The sequence below is a fragment of the Pithys albifrons genome, chromosome 23 (assembly GCF_047495875.1).
Source record: "Pithys albifrons albifrons isolate INPA30051 chromosome 23, PitAlb_v1, whole genome shotgun sequence".
NCBI lineage: Eukaryota > Metazoa > Chordata > Aves > Passeriformes > Thamnophilidae > Pithys > Pithys albifrons.
Genome location: NC_092480.1, coordinates 5491928 through 5514283, shown reverse-complemented (window position 1 = coordinate 5514283; position 22356 = coordinate 5491928). Strand labels below are relative to the sequence as shown.

Here is a 22356-nt window from a genome sequence, read left to right as displayed (position 1 = left end):
GCAGTCAGAGGCACAAAGCAGAAGCCACATGATGTCAGCTGTGGAGAAGGATGAAAAATCACATGGGATAACGGTGCAAATTCCTGCACAGATAAGCAGGAAACAAAAGACAGGAAAGGTGATTCCTGGGATCTTAGTTCTCCTTAGTTTTATTGCTGAGTGGATGAGAACAGTGTGGTAATAGGCATAAATTTGGTTGTTACTGCACAAAAAAAAGAGGATGTAGACAGAAATGTGTGGTGTGACCAAATGATGTAAAGGAAAATAATGGTTTGAATTCTGGAGTTGGAGAGTTTGATCTTCCAATGAGGTCAATACACCATCTTGGGTTTTTAATGGATCCTGGATCATAGAATGACAGGATCACAGAATCACAGAATGGATTGGGTTGGAAAAGCCCTCCGAGATCATCAAGTCCAACCCTTGGTCCAACTCCAGTCCCTTTACCAGATCATGGCACTCAGTGCCACGGCCAAGCTCAGCTGAAAAACCTCCAGGGATGGGGAATCCACCCCCTCTCTGGGCAGCCCATTCCAATCCCTGAGCACTCTCTCTGCAAAGATTTTTTTTCTGATCTCCAACTTAAAGGATAGTTTGGGTTGGAAGGGACCTTAAACCTTATCTGATTCCAATACCCTGCCATGGCCAGGGTTTGCAAGACAGGCAAAAAAAAGAGATGTCCCTTTTTTCCTTTTTCACTTAAAAAAGAAATGTAAATTTGTGTGTAGAAGCAAAAAAGACCCCAAATCCCTGGTTTTACCAAGAACTAAAGAGCTCCTCACATCTTCTAGTGCAGTTGAGCCCAGACTGGGCAGGGCCTTGGTTTGGAAACAGGTGATGGGTAATTGTGAAGCTTCAGTGTCCGGGCTGAGCTTTGAAGCCTTTCCCTTCACCCCTGGAGCTGCAGGTGCTCTCCAAGGCCCCCCTCACCCCTCCCTGGAACCCCACAGATCACTGGGGTGGTGCCTTGTCAGGGCTGGAGGGGGCTGTGTGTGCGTGCCTGGTGCCACTCTGCAGTGCTAAACTGAGTGCCTGTGCTTTTAGGTAACGGTGCTCTTGCCTGCTGCTGCTCAGAGCATGAACCCCACCAGCCTGGCTGTGCTCGGCAGCGCTGCCGACCCCCCCCAGCCAGTGGCTCTGGAGCAGGGGCCACAAGCAGATAGAGTAAGTGCCAGGCACCCTTTCCTTTTCCATGTCCTGATTCCATCGCTCCATTGTCTCAGGGGATGGCACGTGGCTGGTTGAGGGTGAGGAGCTGGCTCAGAGTTCAATCATAGAATCATAGAATGGATTGGGTTGGAAAAGACCTCCGAGATCATCAAGTCCAACCCTTGATACAACCCCACTGTGATCACCAGCCCAGGGCACAGAGTGCCCTGGGCTGGTGATCACAGTAGGGTTGGATCAAGACGTGGTGGATTCTCGCTCAGTGCCACATCCACAGAGTCATAGAATGGATTGGGTGGGAAAAGACCTCCGAGATCATCAAGTCCAACCCTTGATTCAACCCCACTGGTGATCACAGTAGGGTTGGATCAAGACGTGGTGGATTCTCGCTCAGTGCCACATCCACAGAGTCATAGAATGGATTGGGTGGGAAAAGACCTCCGAGATCATCAAGTCCAACCCTTGATCCAACCCCAACAGTGGGGTTGGATCAAGATGTGAATTCTCACTCTGTGCCACTTCTATAGAATCACAGAATCATAGAATGGATTGGGGTGGAAAAGCCCTCTGAGATCATCAAGTCCAACCCTTGGTCCAACTCCAGTCCCTTTACCAGATCATGGCACTCAGTGCCACGGCCAAGCTCAGGTTAAAACCCTCCAGGGATGGGGAATCCACCCCCTCTCTGGGCAGCCCATTCCAATGCCTGAGCACTCTCTCTGCAAAGAATTTTTTTCTGATCTCCACCTTAAATTTCCCCTGGCAGTTGTGCTGTCGTCCATAGTCTCACCATGGAATGTGTGGGTGTTTTTTTTTAGGAGAGATGGTGTGTTTAATACACAAAAAACCTTGTTGTGCAGATGGTTGGGTGTTGAGCAGCCACCTTAGAATTCTCCTCTCAGGAGCAGAAGGTGTAATTCTGACTGTCACAGCAACATCCACTGGGTCTCTTGCCAGTGTTTCCAGGCAGCTTCACTGGGGGTGGCATTCCTTGTTCTCCACCTGAGAAACCCATGTGGGTGATGAAATATGCACTGCACTTAAAATGCTTCATTTTTTGATTTTTTTTTATTTAGGGAAAGAAAGGGATAAACTTGAAAGTAAAATACTTCATTTTTTGAATTTTTTATTTAGGGAAAGAAAGGGATAAACGTGCAAGTAAAATTATTCATTTATTGAATTTTTTATTTAGGGAAAGATGGAGAAAGATGAAAGTAAAATACTTCATTTTTTGAATTTTTTATTTAGGGAAAGAGGGAGAAACATGGAAGTAAAATACTTCATTTTTTGATTTTTTTTATTTTGGGAAAGAAAGGGATAAATGTGCAAGTTAGTGGAAGAATGCAATGCCCCCAACTGTCTCTCATGTCCCATCGTGTATATCTGGTCCCCATGTTACCTCATCCCTTACTGATTTCCACCTGTGTCCTCTGGGGATTGGTTCTAAAAGATCATGTACCAAAGTGCAGGACTTTCTCACTTGTACAAAAGAAGTTAAAACACAGCTTTAGGCTCTAGATAATTTCCACAGAGCCTGGACTTTGCTTCAACAGTTCTGTGAGGGTCCAGATCTTCCCTGATTCCAGTTTCTCCTGCTGTGAGCAGAGTCCTTGGCAGGGTGGAGGCAGGCAGTGACACAGCTGTCCTGAGTGACACAGAACATCCCTCAGCAGCTGTTTATCAGTCCCTTCACTTCCCCTTGTCCTTTTCTCCATCACCAAAGGGAGCAGGAAGGGTAGACTAGCAAAGTCCTTCATTGCTTGTCTCTGTAAGAGGGGTTTTCTTCCTGCATCAGTTTTAATGGTCTGTGACTTCTCTCCCCAGGCATCATTACCGGTGCATAACCAGGTGTTGCCTCCTATGGAGGCAGTGGATGGTTCTGACCCTTTAGCACCTCTGCAGAATCAAATGGACAGGATAGAAACAAAAGAGGAAGATGATGAGGATGAAGATGAGGATGAAGATGGGGAAGACACCGACATGGACGAATGGGATCCAGATCCACCTCGACCCTTTGATCCCAATGATTTGTGTAAGCATTTGAAGTATCATTTAGTGTATTGCTGCCTTCCCATTTTTAATTTCCCCTCCATCAGTAAGTAGAGTTGAAAGCACTAACAAGTAAGCACCTTTATACCCAGAAATGTGTACATGAGGCAGGTAAATACCTCCCTGACACCCAATCCCATCAGATCTCAGAAGCTGAGCAGGGTCAGGCCTGGTTAGTACTTGGATGGGAGACCTCCTGGGAATACCATACTGGGGGCTGTAGGTTCTAGTCCTGAGGACTTCACTGTCACTGTCCAAGCTTGGTTGGCTGTGGCAGATGAACCTGAGGAGCAAAGGGTGGGACCAGTTTGGTGCACGCTGTGCCTCACCTGAACAATCCCCTGTGCAGGCTCAAAGGGCACACCCACATGGGGAGAGCCCTTCCCAAAGCTTTGTTCACAAAGCCCAGCCACACATATCAAAGACTCATATTCACAGAATCCCAGACTATTCTGAGCTGGAAGGGACCCCCAAGGACCATCGAGTCCAGCTCTTCAGTCAATGGCCCACAGAGGGGATTGAACCAATGACCTTGGCATTATTGCAACCAAGTTTTAACCAGCTGAGCTGATCTCAGGGTTTTTTGGTCTGCTTTGCTGCAAAGACAAGATTCTGTCGTGGATGAGGTCTCTGAAGTGCTTTGTTCTCCATTCTGCAGGATGCTGTCCTCTCTAATGCTGTAAAATCTATGTGAGGACATACAGTATCAGAAATGGAAAAAATCTTGTAAGAAATGAGCTTGTGAAGATGAAGAAGCAACCCCAAATGCCCTAAAACCAAGCTTTTACTGTTGTATAAATATATGTTACAAAATGGGTTCCTTGTTCTTTTTTCCCCTGAGTCACTGTCCTCCCAAAATCCACATCCCCTCCAGGTAACAGGTTAGTTCCCTGGACCTGGGTGCCCCTCAGCTGTCGCACAAATCACAGAATCCCAGACTATTCTGAGCTGGAAGGGACCCACAAGGACCATCGAGTCCAACTCTTCAGTCAGTGGCCCACACAGGGGATTGAACCCATGACCTTGGCATTGTCACAGCCAAGTTTTAACCAACTGAGATGGCTCCAGCCATTTCAATGGATTGCAAAGCCAGGCCTGATCTCTGCCAAGCTGTAATTTGGGATGGCAGCATGGTTGGCCTTTGCAGAGGGGAGGAGGGGTGTGAGTTGCTTCCTGGAGATGATAAATCCATGAGATAAAGCAAGCCCAGATCACGGACATGGAGCTCGGAAAGCGCCTGGTGGCACTGCAGGGAAAGGGGTCACAGCTCCACTGAACAAAGGGGAGTTGGACAGGGGGCTGGGAGGGACTTCTGGGTCAAGCCCTCCTCCTTTTCCCACCCTGGGATGGCCACCTAATGTCATTCCAACACTGGCCACAGAATCCCAGACTATTCTGAGCTGGAAGGGACCCAGAAGGATCATCGAGTCCAACTCTTCAGTCAGTGACCCACACAGGGGATTGAACCCATGAGCTTGGTGTTATTATAACCAAGTTTTAACCAACTGAGCTGATGTTGGGGTGGGTCTTGTCATGAGCGTTGCCCCAGCTGAGCCCGAGGTGCTCAGAGCAGCCAGGCTGTGTGTGAGTCAGTCAGTGAGGCAGCGTGTGATGCTCTGATTTGTCTTTGTTGCAGGGTGTGAGGAGTGCAACAACGCCCACCCCTCGGTGTGCCCCAAGCACGGCCCTCTGCACCCCATCCCCAGCCGGCCCGTGCTGACCCGTGCCAGGGCCAGCCTGCCCCTGGTGCTCTACATCGACCGCTTCCTGGGCGGCGTCTTCTCCAAGCGCCGCATCCCCAAGCGCACCCAGTTCGGGCCCGTGGAGGGGCCCCTGGTCAGGCAGGCCGAGCTCAAGGACTGCTACATCCACCTGAAGGTGAGGCCGTGTGTGTGGGGCAGGGAGGGGGCAGGTATAGTCAAAATGATAGCTCAGTGATAGCAAAACACTTCAAAATAAATAACTGCTAAAAAGCTTTTTATCTTTTAGCAGCAAAGGTGTTTATTGACAGCATTGGAGGCACAGCCAGTTCATACTGGGCAAAAACTTGCCTAAATTTTTGTGTAAAATGAGCCATTTATAGTCTTAAGTTCATAGTTAACACCTTCTAATTTCCAGAAACTTGCCTGACTTTTTGTGTAAAATGAGCCATTTATGGTCTTTAAGCTCATAGTTAACACCTTCTAATTTCCATATTAATGACTGGGTGAAATCTTGGGCAGAGCTTTCCTTTTGGCTTGAAATTTGGGTGGTGCTCTCCTGACTTCATCCCTCGGGTGGTCTTGAAGCAACTTCACAGAATCCCAGACTATTCTGAGCTGGAAGGGACCCACAAGGACCATCGAGTCCAACTCTTCAGTCAGTGGCCCACAGAGGGGATTGAACCCATGACCTTGGCATTGTTACAACCAAGTTTTAACCAGCTGAACTGATCTCAGGGTCATCATCACTGTTGGACTTTGCCTTTCCTTTGTTCAATGCCATGACCTGTCAAATTTATAAAATCATGACTTTAACTCTCCAAAATCTTGGATCTTTCCCATTTCATCCTATTGAAGTGTCCAGCTCACTTTAATGTGTGGCTTCCAACCCATGGCCCGCTGGTCTCTGTAACTGCTGGACAGTCTGAACCAGAACAAAGCGACTCCAGCCCCTCATGCTGTTCATGAGTTAAACGGCCTTGATGTGCAAACATCATTTTGCAAAGCAGAATCAGAAATTTCACAAAACTGGGTTTTTTTTGGTCTCTTTTCTCTTTCACTCAGCCTTGATTTTCATGGCTTTGCCACTTGGTCAGTGGAGATGTTCTTTTGGGACCTCCATCTCTAGGAACACCCAGACTGCTTTGGCTTCAGACCTGCTCTGCTGTTCAGAGGCACACTGATCCTGGTGGATGTTCTCACACTGTGCTGTTTTGAATATATGAGTGACTCTCACATGAGCTGAAGCAGCACCTGGACATTAAAACAGCAGCCCCATCTGAGGATGTTGTGCAGCCATTCTTTCATGTCATGCTGTAACTTCAGTTCCAAATACTTGACTTCCCTTTCCTTTCCCCCATAAGAGGGAGAGGAAAGGTGAGATTTTTCTCCCCTTTCTCATGCCAAGTCATTGGCCTGGGGTGAAGTGGATTTGAGTGACTTCTCTCTGTGCATTCACTGGTTTCAGTATAGAAATTGGTCCTTTAGTTACTGGAGTTCAGGCTCACAGTTCAGGAGTTCTCTGATGAGCAGTTCTGACAAGCAAGTTGTGGTCACAGGCAAATTTCAGCAACCCAAGAGAAGTCCAGCTAAAGAAGTGCTGCTTCCAGCTTGAGGCAATGCCATGAGCCAAGAAATGAAAGGAGAAGTGGGGCTGCCAGTTAGAACCATCTGACTGATGCTTCTGTGGCCTTCTAAAGCTACAGCTCATGTATAGCCTCATGTACATCCTTTGCCTGGCCCTTCTAATGAATGACTCTTAGCCTTGAGACCCTTGGGAGGGCCCATCATGTCTCCCAGCTTAAATCTCTACCCATTTTAAGTCTTTTTCTGCCTGTTTCAGGATCCCTGTTAGGAAAAGAGAGAAAATCAGCTCTCTTTACTCCCCTAATTGCTCTCATTGCTCCCCTAATGTCACAGCTCATGGGTGGGCACTGTTGTTCTCTTGCTAACTCACATTCTCTTGAACCAGGCAGTCACAGCCTCCTCTGTTTGGATTTTGCTGCAGGTTTCTCTCGATAAGGGTGACAGAAAAGACAGAGACTTGCAGGAGGACCTGTGGTTTGAGCTGTCCAGCGAGGCTCTGTGTAACTGGATGATGTTTGTGCGCCCAGCCCAGAACCACCTGGAGCAGAACCTGGTGGCTTATCAGTACGGCCACCACATCTACTACACCACCATCAAAAACGTGGAGCCCAAGCAGGAGCTCAAGGTATGGCATTGCTCTGTCTCAGGGCTCTCCTTCTCTGCTGATTCAATCATATCTTAACTTGTTCCCTCATAATTGCATGTCCAAGAGCCAGAAAATACTGCTCCAAATAGTTTTAGGGCTTTTTTTCTCTGATGGTCTGAGTCAAATGTCACTGAAGTCAGTAAGTAGTTGGCCACCAACTTAGGCATTTTAATAAGCTTTGGCTCAGGTAGGAAATCAGCAAGTTCAAAATAAAAGTATGTAAATGATTTGTCTCTCACTGTCATGCTTAACTGCTGCTGCAATCTAATTTTTATTGCAGCAATCTAACTCCTTTTAGTTCTGGATGCCCTTCCCAGTTAGTCCTGTGTGCCCTCGACTTGCTTAAGTGAATATGGTCTCTCCCTTTACCTGGCTTTCCTGGAACTCTTGGAACTTTGCATGTGGACAGTGAGAAAGAATATGGTGACTTCCCTGTGAGTTTGTTTTTGTTCCCTGTAAAGATGCATTCATTACTCTGAGCTCAGGGCAGCAAGGCTGGCTGAGATGGCCTTTGTTTGCAACATCTTTTGGAGCACTGGGGGGAACTAAAAAATTTTGCTGTCAGGAAATTGTTTGTTGTTCTTCAAATCTTTTCTTGCACATAGATGTCAACAATTTATCTGGAAAAGACAATTGTTTTAAGCACACACATTTCTTAGTGTTCAGTGAGTGTGCTTAAAACAATTGGAGGAATCCTCTGATGCTGAATCACTGGAAATCTTATTAATCCATTTTAAGTGTATCCAGACATCATTTTTAAAGCAAGGTGAAATCAGACTTTAAATCAGTACAGACCTCCCAGTGGGAGCATCATTTTTCTTCCTCTGTGTGTTAGTGGTGTCCTTTGGGGTAAAATTGGTTTGCTAATTGAAAGCCAATTACCTGAGCTCGGTAATGGTGTGTCCTCTCCAAGTGGATGTAGGGGATTCACACAAATTTTGTCCAGGGACTGAACTGTGAGGATCAGTGAGTTCAGGCTGGGAAGTTCTGTATTCCAGGAGCTCCAGGCTTTCCTTTCTGCCCAGGCAGTGAGATTCCTGCAGAGTAACACACACCTCCAGTGTGTCCTTGAAATGCCACCCAGTGCTGTGGGAACCTGTGGCCCAGTGCAAGTTAAAACCTGCCTGGGTTTCTCATGCTGAAAATCTGTTCATGCCTTCTCTGAGAAACCTCTTCAGAGATGAAATGATGCAAGAATTCTCAGCTAAGAGTGAGCATCTGCTTTCAGGCTTTAATAAACTTTGTCTTCCTGCCTCCTGTGGTTCTAAGGCTTCCTCAGTCCCTCCTGTAACAAAAGAGGGTCCATGTTCTGCAGCCTGGCAGATCTCTGTTGTGGGAAGCAGGACCCTATTGCCCCAATCTTTTGGAAGCTGAGAAACATCCTAAATGAGTCTCTGTGGATGGTGCTGCCTGTTTTCTGTGTAAAGAGAGCAGGAAAGAAATCTGAAATGCCCTCAGTTAAAAAAATTTGGTACCACAATTAACAGGGCTTTGCTGTTAGTTGTGTCTGAAGAGATTAATCTTATTTCCTTTAGAGCTGCTGGCAGCCATGTGCAAGATTAACATTCATATTGGGAGGCCAGACCTTAAAATTAAATGGAAATGCTTTCTGAGCAAAGCTCTTTTAGTCCTCAGTGGGAGCATATTGATCTCACCAGGCTTTATTATTGAGGATAAAAGGAGCAGTGAGTGGTTGAGGCAAGTGAAGTAAATGTATTACTTAAAACCGCTTTTCAAATGAATTCCCTTTGGTTCTGGTTCTCAGTGTTCTGTGCCTTGTGCTCCTGCTGCAGGTGTGGTATGCTGCCTCTTATGCTGAGTTTGTGAACCAGAAGATCCATGACATAACTGAGGAGGAAAGGAAGGGTAACTTGGGCTCTGGTGCTCTCTGTGTGGTGGTGGTTGGGTGTGGTACCTCTTAGCTTCAAACACATGGCCTGTGTAGTGCTCCCAGATTTCTGCTGGGTTGGGAACAGCTAAACCAGATCTAGATTGTGTTACTGGGACTTGTTTCCCCCAACTCTTCTCATGGTAATATTGCAATATTTTTAACCTCTTGCCTCAGTTCCTGCTGCTGGGAGAGGTGTGTTTCTGTGTCACAAACTGATGTGCAACTGCTTTAGATGGAGAAACTTCTCTTGCTCTCCCCTGCCTTGTGCCAGACACACCATCCTGTGCTCTTCCATTCAGGGTGAATGAGTCTTTTGATAGTGAATTGTCCAAGGACATTTTTGTCTCTGTGATGAGCTGTGGTCATGGCACAACACAGAGAAGATAAAAACAAACCCAAATGGAGCAATGCTGTGTATTCTGCTGCCTGCCCAACCTTCAGGGGAGAAATATGGCCCACACAGCCTTGGGGAAAGAGATGAGGTGTTTCCTTGGTGGTGACTGAAGTGCTGTCAGTGACCTTTCCCCCTGGCTGCAGTTCTCAGGGAGCAGGAGAAGAACTGGCCCTGCTACGAGTGCAACCGGCGCTTCATGAGCTCGGAGCAGCTGCAGCAGCACCTCAACTCCCACGACGAGAAGCTGGACTTCTTCAGCAGGTACTGGCAGCTCTGGCTGGGCTGGCTGGCACTGGTGCTGCCCCAGACTGCAGGAAGGAGAGGCTTTGCCCTCCAGATATAGGGGCTGACTCACAGGAGAACAGCTTGGCACCACAGGGAAAGAATGTGGCACCAGGATCTTGCTGGTGTAAGAGAATGGTGCAAGAAGTAGCTTGAAGGAGATAAATGCTCCATTGAAACTGTTGGGATCTTTTTCTTATTTGGTTTTTGTTTTTTTTTTTTTTCCAATGACTTAAAAACCTATAGTATTTCAATATCAGTGTTGAAATACTGATGTTCCTCAGATGAAAGAAGATAGAGTTTTGAGAGCAAGGATTCTGGTGCTTTGTCTCCTTGTTGGGCTGGCAAGATAGTTTATCCTGTTAAAAACTGAATCTACAAACATCCATCACAGAGCAGAAGACACTGGTGCCTTCTTTTTCCTGAAATGTTTTGTTTTGCTTTTCAGTCACAAAGTTGTTCCCTTCTGTTCAGTGCCTGACATCAATGGCCAAGTGCTTTTTGGGGAGGGGTGTTATGGCTTCAGATTTTAAACTGGTTTTCTTGTGCACTTGTTCCATGTTGCTGAAAATGTTTCCTGTGTGCCAGGGTGTTGGAAGTGGGAGAGTTGCCATGGCAGAGGACTTGCTAGAAGTCAGTGGTCCTCTCAGTCCCGTGATTACTGAACTTAATTTTAATGTCATCAACACTTTTCACAGAATCCCAGATTATTCTGAGCTGGAAGGGACCCACAAATCGAGTCCAACTCTTCAGTCAATGGCCCACAGAGGGGATTGAACCCATGACCTTGGCATTGTTACAGCCAAGTTTTAACCAACTGAACTGATCTCAGGGGTGTTTTAATGGTTTTAATGGTTTCTCATAAAGCACAGAATCAACAGATACCAGGCGGAAAGCATCGTTCCGGCTGCCACAATTTCCTCAGGTTTTGTTGCTGAGTCGAGTGGGGGAATAGTGATGCTGAGAGAGAATGCCTGACACCAGTGCAGAGGGCCCAGCCCTGGTTTTTGTCTCTAACTGGAGCCCTGTGTGTCCTGCAGAGCCAGAGGCCGGGGCCGCGGGCGAGGGAAGCGCCGGTTCGGGCCGGGCAGGCGGCCTGGGCGCCCACCCAAGTTCATGCGCCTGGAGGTGACCAGTGAGAACGGGGACAAGTGTGAAGAAGGGACACAGGTACATGTCTGGAGATGAGAAGAACAAAAAAATACCCTGTGGGATGGAAGCTCTTGACTAAAAAAAGAATTTGGGGCAGCAGTGCAAGCTGAGGGTGTGCTTTGGATTTAAGCCTAATTGTTGTTTGGGAGCTGGGATTCTCTGCCAGGAGAGCACACTGCTGCCCTTCCACAAAAACTGTCACATCTCTTGCCTTTCTCCAGCAAGACAGCACTTAGCAGTGGGGTGGGTTATTGCAGCAGTTCAGCAGCATCACAGAAGTAATTCAGACAGTAAAACTGTAATGGGAATTTAGGTTCCTATTTGTCCTTTCTGGAATGTGAGGTCAGCCTGCTCTTATAACTTGCTGGTGGAATTAAATCAGTTTGAGCTATGATTCTCTATGATGTTTTAATATTAACAGTAGGGCCTCCTGTAGGCAGGCTTATTGCAAAATGTTCCTCTTGGTTATATTCTGCAGGGACCCAGTGCAATGCATTCAAGTAAAATGCTAAATTCTCTGATTCTGCCCATGCTCAGGTTACCACAAAGTCCTTTTCTGAGTGGTGTCAAAAGGGATCAGTGCTCTGTTTTATGACTTAGCTGGAAGCTGATACCTGGAGTGGTAATTTTCCTCTGGCATCTCACTTGGGTCATGGCTCTGTGCTGACTCAGGGTGGGAATGTATTCTCTGCCCAGGGGTTCCTGCTGCAGTGCCCTCAATGCTGCATTGAGTGCAGGCAGTCTGGGCTCACCCTCTCTGCAGGCTGACATGGCACACTCCAGCCCCTTTCAGACAGATAAACACAGTGCTGCTCCCAAACCCTTCACTCTGGGGCAGCAGGGCTTGCTGGGCACATTAGTGGGTGTGAGTGGCTCTGGAATGGAGGTGGCTCGTGTCCTGCCAGCTTGGAGCATGGCCAAGCTTGGAGAGTGTCTGTGCAGGGAGGCAGGTGATGCCCCAGGCCTTTGGAGGTCTGCCTGCCTCTCTGAAGGCCAGGCACGAGTTCTGCCTGAGAACTGAGAGTCAGGTTAATGCCAGCGGGGGTGGAGACTTGCCAGCTAAACCTGGGCTGGCTCCTGGCTGGTGGCTTGTTCTAAGTGTCTCTCTCTGGTGAGCAGTGATGGTTTGGGAGGGTCTCACTCCTCTTGGCACCCTGGTTTGCTTTTCCCACACCCACTTTTGTGCTTGGACAGCACCAGCCTGGAGCTGACATAATTCTGGTGCTCTGTTTCCTTGTGCTTTTACATTCCCTTAGTTGCATTAAGTGGTGTCAAGTAAGGAACTACGTGTGTTTTTTCATGTAATACAAGAGGATTCCATCCCAGAGGAGTTACTGGAACTTAGAGGGAAAGAATGTAGGGGTTTTTTTGGTATATGCTTCCCACTCACAACACTCTCCCTTTTTATGGTAGTGCAATAAAGGAGGAAAACAGCTTTGTGAGATAAGTGTTAGTGATGTGTGCAGAGCTGGAAACTGGGGAGAAAAACACAGAGTCCTCTGTGTAACCCTGTCCCTTGTCACTCTCCAGAGTTTGTTAGAAAGGAGAGGATGCTGCTAATGACTCATTGTAGTGTTTCAAAGTGAGAACAGTTTCAAAGAGACAGAAATTCTCTTTTCCTGATTTGCACTGTCACTTAGGTAGTAAGAGTTCTCCCAGCTCAGCTTACACCACATTTGGTTAAAGCAGGAATAGCCCTGAGTGCAGAGGAGCCTTCTTGGCTGTTCACAACCTGCATAATGTGGATTGTCTGTGGCTGGCAAGAGAGTCACCCACCTGCAGTGCCACTTCTGGGTGAGATCAGTGGTCACCCACCTGCAGTGCCACTTCTGGGTGAGATCAGTGGTCACCCACCTGCAGTGCCACTTCTGGGTGAGATCAGTGGTCACCCACCTGCAGTGCCACTTCTGGGTGAGATCAGTGGAGGTGGCAGGAGGGCTGTAGGAGCTGGGGCAGACAGGGTGTGTGGAGAAACCAGTGGAGGTGGCAGGAGGGCTGTAGGAGCTGGGGCAGACAGGGTGTGTGGAGAGATGAGTGGAGGTGGCAGGAGGGCTGTAGGAGCTGGGGCAGACAGGGTGTGTGGAGAGATCAGTGGAGGTGGCAGGAGGGCTGTAGGAGCTGGGACAAACGGGGCTTGTGGAGAGATGAGTGGAGGTGGCAGGAGGGCTGTAGGAGCTGGGACAAACGGGGCTTGTGGAGAGATGAGTGGAGGTGGCAGGAGGGCTGTAGGAGCTGGGGCAGACAGGGTGTGTGGAGATCAGTGGAGGTGGCAGGAGGGCTGTAGGAGCTGGGGCAGACAGGGTGTGTGGAGATCAGTGGAGGTGGCAGGAGGGCTGTAGGAGCTGGGGCAGACAGGGTGTGTGAAGAGATCAATGGAGGTGGCAGGAGGGCTGTAGGAGCTGGGGCAGACAGGGTTTGTGGATTGATGAGTGGAGGTGGCAGGAGGGCTGTAGGAGCTGGGACAGACAGGGTTTGTTGGTGGTTGAATGGTACCAATCCTGCTGTGTGCTGAGCGCTGTCGGTCCCTCCGTGGGTGGGGGGAATAACCACCGGCTGTATGGTTTGCGATTTCAGGACTTGCTGCATTTTTCCAGCAAGGGGCAGTTTGATGAGGCCGCGCAAGGCGCCCTGAACGGGCTGGAGCAGCCGGAGCCGCCCGCGGTGCCGCCGGAGCCGGCGCCGGCGCTGGAGCAGCAGCACAGCCACACACTGCACGTGCAGCCGCAGCACGAGGGCAGCGCCGTGCCCACGCAGAGCACCATGACGGCCGACGACATGAGGAGGGCCAAGCGCATCAGGGTGAGCACACAGGGGGGCACAGCCCTGGCTTGCAGAGTAAAGACTCTATGTCCAGTAAGGCCATAGAGAGGGATGTTTATTCAAGGCCTGGGTGCAAGGGGGATGGCTCCTCCAAAAACATGAACCCCTGGTCGAGTGAACAACTTGTTTATATGCAAGTAAGTTATACGTTATTTCTTCGTGCATAAACGTGAGAAGAGAAGAACAACAGAGAAGAGCAACGAGGCTGGAGAAGGGACTGGAGCACAGGTGCTGTGGGGAGAGGCTGAGGGAGCTGGGGGTGTTCAGCCTGGAGAAGAGGAGGCTCAGAGGTGACCTCAGCACTGTCTGGAACTGCCTGAAGGGAAGTTGTGGCCAGGTGGGGGTTGGTCTCTTCTCCCAGGCACTCAGCAATAGGACAAGGGGGCACGATGGGCTCAAGCTCTGCCAGGGGAAAATGAAGTTGGAGAGCAGAAAAAACTTGTTTGCAGAGAGAGTGCTCAGGCATTGGAATGGGCTGCCCAGAGAGGGGGTGGATTCCCCATCCCTGGAGGTTTTTCAGCTGAGCTTGGCCGTGGCACTGAGTGCCATGATCTGGTAAAGGGATTGGAGTTGGACCAAGGGTTGGACTTGATGATCTTGGAGGTCTTTTCCAACCCAGTCGATTCTATGGCTATAACTTCCCTTCCTGTATTGATTAATAACATTATCTATCAATAAGGATAAGTCCCTTCCCCAGGGAATGCCAGCCCTGCCCACCAGGACCAGCCGTGCTGCCTCTCGCTGCCCTGTCCAGCTCCAACCCCTGAGCAAAGCAGGTTTTAGCACTGAAAAAGGCAAAGCTCATGCTAAGAACCAGCATCTCTTATCTCATGTGTTAGTGAGCACTGTTCAGCAGTTGGAGCTGAGGGAATTCCAGCACAGTAATTCCCTCCTGGAGCACAGTCCAGCCGAGCAGGGGGCACTCAAACAGCCGGCGGCATCGCGGGGCTGTGGCACAGCCCGATGGCTTCTCACAGCACCATCTGTGCCTCAGAACCTCCTGCAGAGAGGTGCCAAAGAACCACCACACAACCTCAGCTTAGATGGTGCTGATATTTAGTGATAAAATCCTTTTATGGGGTAGAAAAACCTGCCTTTGAGATCAAAACCAGCGCTAAGAGCTTTGTGTACTGACAGCAAACACTTTGAGCCTGAGCTCGGTGTCAGCTGGGTGAGCTGTTTTTTCTCTACTATGTGTGGGAGGGAAATGATTTGAGCAAATAATCCTTGAAGTTGTGTAACTGGGAGATGGGTTTATTTGGCTTAAAATCTTTTCCTTTTTATTCCGTGTGTAAAATTTGGATTAAAGAAAGGAACAGCTTCAATGGGGGGTAAGAGTTCATTTTTAGGGGATGAGAAGGGATTAGAAAAGGGTTCAACTGTTCTGTGTAGGAAGATGTTGAGACAGGTTTTGCTTGCATTTTTTAGCAATATATGTGCAAGACCAGTGGTGGTGTTACACCAAAAATGCAGTGGCATGTCTGGAAGGAAGAGTTGGACTTGGGCACATTAAGATTGCACAGTTTCTAACCATCTAAAACACTTGCAGTCTCCAAATGACAAGGTTATACCAGTAATTTCATTTTCTTACATTAAAAGCTTGAGAGATTTTTACTGAATGTATTAAAGGGCAGGTAATAAAGAGAGATGCTGAGGTTTTGGCAGTAAAGAGCATGAGAATGCACTGCTTAGTGTGCTACAGCTTCCTCAGTAGGAAGAGAAAGTGTTGGGCATTTCCCTGAACTTTGGAGCCCAAGATGTGAACTTGGAATCTTCTGGAATTGGGAAGAAAGAGACAGAAATTCTGAAGTTACTCCGTTTTCTTGTGCCTTACCTTTTGTACCCTGGGAATTCATCCCAAACAGGTGACAGCTAAGAGAGTGCAGTGGTGGTTTAGTGGCATGTTTGTACCTCAAATCTTCCTCACTTCCCCTGCATCTGGCAGCTCGTGTTCAGCAGAGTTCTGGAGGTGTTTCAAGCCAGGAGCAGTGGCAGAATGGCAGATGGATGGTTGCACAAACCTTGCCATGTTGCATCAGGCTGTGAGCAATGAGACTGAGATAAGGCTGAACCAACAAACATTGTTTTCTAAGCCCTGAAAAATCACCCTCTGAACACTCACCTCAACACAGCCATTCACAGCACCTGCTTATAATAACGTGTGCTAATAATACAAGCAAGCAAACATTTGGTTTTTAGATGTGTAACACATGACTCACTTCCAAAGAACAGGCACAAAGTCCTGGCTCCTTGTTATGATCTGGAGACCTGTGTAGCTCCACTTCATTATCCCTCAATAGGATTTCATTTCCAAAAACAACCATTCTTTGGGAATTGCTTTAGCTGTTCTAAGGTTTAAGGCAGTGATACTCTGGGAGTGTTTTCATTCTGGCTGGAAGCACTTACCTGTGGTGCTCCAGGACTCAAGTCCTGATGGGATCAGTTCGTTTTTCTGCCTCTGCTTTAGAGCCTGTGGAGTTTCACAGACTCACAGACTATTCTGAATTGGAAGGGACCCACAAGGATCATGGAGCCCAACTCTTAAGTCAATGGCCCACACAGGGGATTGAACCCATGACCTTGGCATTGTTACAGCCAAGTTTTAACCAGCTGAGCTGATCTCAGAGTTTCCTTGGAGATCAGACCTTAACTGTGACAGTTCTGTCCCTGCCGTTGAAGAGATACACCCACCCTTCAAGATACTCGTGTAACACTTTAGAGGAACATTGTGGTGCACAGCCAAAATGAATATTTGCTTTTAATTCAGTTCTGGGCAGTATCTGGAGTGTCTGTGCTGCTGCCAGAACCTGGCAGGGATAGGGATATGACTTGGAAAGCACAGTCACTGCCTTCATGGTGAAAAGAAATGCAGCCAGTTTTATAACAAGGAGTACAGCCAGTAAGATGAGGTTAGAAAAAGTCCCTTCTCCTTAACTTTTTCACTCTTCTAATCCCTGCCCTATTGTCATCCTGCCCTAATTGTTCCCTTCTGCTGAAAGCATTTCATTCTCACCTTTGCAGTGGGCATTGCATCGTTGTTAATCAGCCCTGGGAAAACAGGAAAGGTCACAGAACACCTTCAAGATTATCTGTGGGTTTTATCTCTGCCCTTTATACTGACTGCAGAGTAAACCTTGAAGATCTGCTTAGTGTTTCCTGAGGCAAAAACCTCAAAGGAGTGAACTCCAGTTAGCAGAGCTGGCCCTTGCAGTGGCCTGCAGAAGTCAAGGCTTCTGTTTTCAAGTCCTTTGCATAACATGAGTATTTTTCTCTCCCTCAATGCTGCCTGCTCAGCTGGAGCTGCAGGTAGGTTTGAGTTTTTGTTTCATTGGGTTTTTGCTCTCTCTGATCCAATGGGACATCCCAACATCACCTTCCATGTTGTTCTGTCCAGCTCCTGTTTAGTGTTTCCTGATTGACCCCACACTGTAAATTGTGTCATTTGTTCTTCTTGAAGCAACCACTGTCCAGAACTAAGTGTTACCTGAAGAACAATTTGCATTCCTCTAGTTCTTTTTATGCCAATTCATTGCAAATTTCAGGTGGATATTACAGGAGTAAACTGCTTGGATGAAGAGATGGAATATCCATCTTAAAGTTGTGGAGGATTTATTTGCACAATTGTTTGTGCTGGATCGATATTATGAGTTAATGAGACAACACTTAGTTCTCTTTTTCTGTTTTTATAGTTGATAGCTTATCTAGCCAGAGAGCAGTAAAACATTTCACCTTTCTGTAGCCCTTGAATAGCAGTGGGACTGTGGGGAGTTATCCTGCTGTCTTCCCACTCTGGTGAGGTACCAGTGATCAAACAGCAAATTAATAGTGCAGCTCAGAACTTGAAGTGCATCTCTTCAACCAGATATATTTTATTGGCATATCCCTGTGGTTAAGGGGAAATTACATCCTTGTGCCTCCATCCAGCATGTTGGTTTTTACACAGCACATGTGTCTTTCCAGTTCCTGGGGTGACTTAGAGCAGATTCCTGTATTTCCCATCGTCTCACTCATAAAATGGAGACTGGAGATGGTGACAGTTCATTTGGAGCTCCTGTATTAAACTGTTAGCTTTTTTTTTGTGGCTCTCCTCTTCCTTTCCTGGAATGGAAGTCTAGGTTTCCCTCTGCAGTCCAGATGGTGAACAGGAACTTTCAGGCTGAGGAATTTAATCTTTCACACAGCATTTCACAGTATTCCCAAGCTGTTCCCTCAGTGCAGCTGAGGAGCTCCTGATTTCACTTACTCAGTGTCAGCTGTTGGCAGCACTTAAGGGACACAGCAAATGTCAGCTGTGTCAGCTGTCACATTCCCACATGGAAAGGAGGCAGGAAACCAGGGAACTCTTTTTTCAGCATGTGTCTCATGGAGAAGTGGGTCACATGGAACATGTGTGAGCAGAGGTGCCAGCAACGTCCTAGTGCTGTTTGGAATCATGGAATGGTTTGGGTTGGAAGGGAACTGAAAGCTTATCCAGTCCCACATTCTGCCATGGGCAGGGACACCTTCCACTATCCCAGGTTGCTCCAGTCTGACCTGGGACACTTCCAGGGATGGGGCAGCCACAGCTTCTCTGGGAATCCCATCCCAGCTCCTCCCCACCCTCACAGCCAAGAATTCCTTCCCAATATCCCACCTATCCCTGCCCTCCAGGTTATTTCTCTAGTTTCTGTGTGTAACATGTGAAAAGAGATGTCTGTAAATGATGATTTATAGTTCTTATTTTGGAGAACAGCAAATAATGCTTGACTTAATGCTTAGAGCATTGCAGTGTTCCTTGTGTGCAGCATGGGGGGCTGTGCTGTGGGATTTCACAGCTTTGCAACTGTCCAACACAAAAATTCTCATCCAACATTGAAAGGCAGGTGCAGGACACCCTTCCCTTCCAGCAGTATCTGTTCCTCCAGCAGACAGTGCTGGATCAGGGCTGGGATGGCTCTGTGGAATTTATCTGAAAGGGCAAAAGGGAAGAGACAAAACCCATGAAACATCACAGAAAAGGTGGAGGGAAGGCAAACACACAGCAAAACAAAGTGGAGGCTGAGAAGAGACATTGGAGGAGTGAAGAATTGCTCACAAGTTCTTACCTGCTGCTCCTAAACCTGCCATTCTGCCCCTGCTGTCACATATTACACAGACAGACTATTCTGAGCTGGAAGGGACCCACAGGGATCATCGAGTCCAACTCCAGTCAGTGGCCCACACAGGGGATTGAACCCATGACCTTGGCATTGTTACAGCCAAGTTTTAACCAGCTGAGCTTGAAACACTGTTCCTCTTTTTGACAGTAACAACAAGGTTTAGAGCAGCACCTCTTGAATGTGTGTTCCACCAGAGGTTTTCCAGGCAATGCTGTGTCTCTGTGGTGGGCTTGGTGCAGAAGGTGATGTAAAGGGCTGTGGAATTTCCTAAGCCCTGCTCCTGAGGGAAACAGGGGGGCTGGCTCACCATCCCTCTGCATGGTGGCTGAGCTTGTGACTTGTCTCCCCAAACCAGCTGCAATTGGAGCTTTCCTCAGGCCCAGGTCTGTACTTCAGAGAGGACTTAGTTTTGTCTTACAGAAATGCCATGCTAAAGACAATCAGCTAAATAGGAGAAATCAGGGATGGAGAGGAAACTCTGCAGAGGAAAACTGATAGTTATGTCTTACAGAAAATGCCATGCTAAAGACAATCAGCTAAATAGGAAAAATGAGGGATGGAGAGGAAACTCAGCAGTGTGCTCTGCTGACTCGGGGGGGAACTGCAGGTGTGTTCCCTGACTGGGAAAGGGAGACAGGAGTCTGGGTTCACTGCTCATCCGGGGTGTGTTCAGTCCTGAGAATCCCTGGATGTGGGATCTGCACATAACAAAGCCAGTGCTGTGTGGGGTGTTTCTTCTGGAGTTTGGGTTCACTGCTCATCAGGTGTGTTCAATCCTGAGAATCCCTGGATGTGGGATCTGCACATAACAAAGCTGATGGTGTGTGCAGTGTTTCTTCTGGAGTTTGGGCTCACTGCTTATCAGGTGTGTTCAGTCCTGAGAATCCCTGGATGTGGGATCTGCACATAACAAAGCTGAATCCCTGGGTGTGGGATCTGCACATAACAAAGCCAGTGGTGTGTGGGGTGTTTCTCCTGGAGTTTGGGTTCACTCATGAAGTGTGTTCAATCCTGAGAGTCCCTGGATGTGGGATCTGCACATAACAAAGCTGATGGTGTGTGGGGTGTTTCTTCTGGAGTTTGGGTTCACTGCTCATCAGGTGTGTTCAGTCCTGAGAATCCCTGGATGTGGGATCTGCACATAACAAAGCTCAATCCCTGGGTGTGGGATCTGCACATAACAAAGCCAGTGGTGTGTGGGGTGTTTCTTCTGGAGTTTGGGCTCACTGCTTTTCAGGTGTGTTCAATCCTGAGAATCCCTGGATGTGGGATCTGCACATAGCAAAGCTGAATCCCTGGATGTGGGACCTGCACATAACAAAGCTGATGGTGTGTGCAGTGTTTCTTCTGGAGTTTGGGCTCACTGCTTATCAGGTGTGTTCAGTCCTGAGAATCCCTGGATGTGGGATCTGCACATAACAAAGCTCAATCCCTGGATGTGGGATCTGCACATAACAAAGCTCAATCCCTGGATGTGGGATCTGCACATAACAAAGCTCAATCCCTGGGTGTGGGATCTGCACATAACAAAGCTCAATCCCTGGGTGTGGGATCTGCACATAACAAAGCCAGTGGTGTGTGGGGTGTTTCTTCTGGAGTTTGGGCTCACTGCTTATCAGGTGTGTTCAATTCTGAGAGTCCCTGGGTGTGGGATGTGCACATAGCAAAGCTGAATCCCTGGATGTGGGACCTGCACATAGCAAAGCTCAATCCCTGGATGTGGGATCTGCACATAACAAAGCTCAATCCCTGGATGTGGGACCTGCACATAATTAATCAGTGGTGTGTGGTGTGTGTTCCCAGAACGCAGCTCTGCAGCACCTGTTCATCCGGAAGTCGTTCCGGCCCTTCAAGTGCCTGCAGTGCGGGAAGGCCTTCCGGGAGAAGGACAAGCTGGACCAGCACCTGCGTTTCCACGGCCGGGAGGGCACCTGCCCCCTCACCTGTGACATCTGCAACAAGGGCTTCATCAACAGCGGTGCCCTCGAGAGCCACATGAAGTTCCACATGGACCAGAAGACCTACTCCTGCATCTTCTGCCCAGAGTCCTTCGACCGCCTGGACCTGCTCAAGGACCACGTGGCCATCCACGTCAGCGACGGTTACTTCACCTGCCCCACCTGCAAGAAACGCTTCCCAGACTTCATCCAGGTGGGATGCTGGGCTCACCTGAGGCACTGCCTCGCGGGGCTCCCTCAAGGGTGTGCATTTGGCAGCCCTCACCCTGTGAAAGGCTGCACAGCAGTTGATTCACAGGATAAAGGGGTTCACGTCAGTCAGAAATGGAAAAGGAGGAGTGACCAAGCACTGCCAGATGTTGCCTTATGCCACTGAAGTGCTCCATCCACTCAGTTATCAGATGTGGTGCTTCAGTCTGGCATAAAGACACTGCACTGCAGGTGGGTGGGTCCTTTATTCCCCCAAAATGCCTGAAGCAAGGTCCTGGGTACCACAGCTCCATGGCACAACAAGGGATTGTCTTTTGCTGTACTCACCTTGTACTTGAGCACACCTTGTCCTTTGTCGTTAGAACTCTGAACCAAAAAAAAAAGGGTGGTTTTATGTCTCTAATCCCTTTCCTGTTTCTTATCAGGATAATTCATTTGAACAGCTTGCAGAAATGCCAGAACAGATCAGGATACTCTGCTTCCTGCCTTCCCCCCTGGGCTTCAGCTGGGCACTTTGCTCTCCTCCCCTGCCCACTGGAGCAGTGGGGAATGCAGCAACGCTGTGCAGTGAGCAGAGCACTTGGGGAAGGTCATTAACAGAATTGTAAAGATTCTATTTCCATGTCCAGTAAGAAAAAAAAGATGTACCTTTAGCATATTCATTCTCCTTCCTAGGGACAAAGCAGTTCATGTGTCTTACTGAGCAGCCTGACTGAAACTGAGATGTAGAAACCCAGTTTGTATCAGTAATAGGAACTGATAGACTGTCCACTGGTCTAAAGAGGAAAGGATGGGGAAAGTGATTTACTAATATAATTCCACCCTGGCAGAAGCCCTTTATCTTCTGTAAATGTTGCACAAGGAAAAATGTCGATGATTCAGAAATGCTGTACTGCAACCTAATTCCCCATAAACTTTCCCATGCAAATGATCAAGTCAGAAGAAGGATCCATGGCTTTTTTCCAGCTATTCAGCTCTTGTTTGGAAATTCAGTGATGATTTTTTTCTCTTCTTCCTATATGAATAATTAGGTCTAGTCACTGCTGCCTACTTCAATACGTTTTTGTAGAACAGATAAAGATACCAAGTTGTTCCATGTAAGATCAGTATTAGAAGATGGTAAAGATTTAATTAGAGAGCCATTTTTTGAGTAGTGCTTGCATTTCAAATGTCAAACCTCATTAGTTCCTTTATTTGGTGGGGTAAAGCCCCACTAGATGTTTGAAGAGGTCAAGGATAGTCCCAGAGCCTGGAGAAGTAATTGCCATTCAGGAATGGTGTGCAAATGCCTTCCTGATTAAGGCTCTTTGTTTTTTGCCAATTGTAATTGCAAGCTCATTTTCTCTCTGATTGAAAGGGATT

At 48.0% G+C, this 22356-nt stretch overlaps 1 protein-coding gene across 3 annotated transcripts in view; it reads left to right on the top strand.

Annotated features, from left to right (window-relative positions):
* The window catches only part of PRDM10 (PR/SET domain 10), a 59328-nt gene that overhangs the window by 20706 nt on the left and 16266 nt on the right, over positions 1 to 22356 (top strand). For 2 of the 3 annotated variants that reach the window (XM_071576171.1, XM_071576169.1), the window contains 9 exons: positions 1045 to 1164; positions 2992 to 3199; positions 4853 to 5094; positions 6925 to 7128; positions 8943 to 9015; positions 9578 to 9695; positions 10757 to 10886; positions 13443 to 13667; positions 20630 to 20977. In XM_071576171.1, the coding sequence (XP_071432272.1) occupies positions 1045 to 1164; positions 2992 to 3199; positions 4853 to 5094; positions 6925 to 7128; positions 8943 to 9015; positions 9578 to 9695; positions 10757 to 10886; positions 13443 to 13667; positions 20630 to 20977 (1668 nt within the window). The remainder of the gene's footprint in view (positions 1 to 1044; positions 1165 to 2991; positions 3200 to 4852; positions 5095 to 6924; positions 7129 to 8942; positions 9016 to 9577; positions 9696 to 10756; positions 10887 to 13442; positions 13668 to 20629; positions 20978 to 22356) is intronic. The other variant, XM_071576170.1, reaches the window with a different exon arrangement.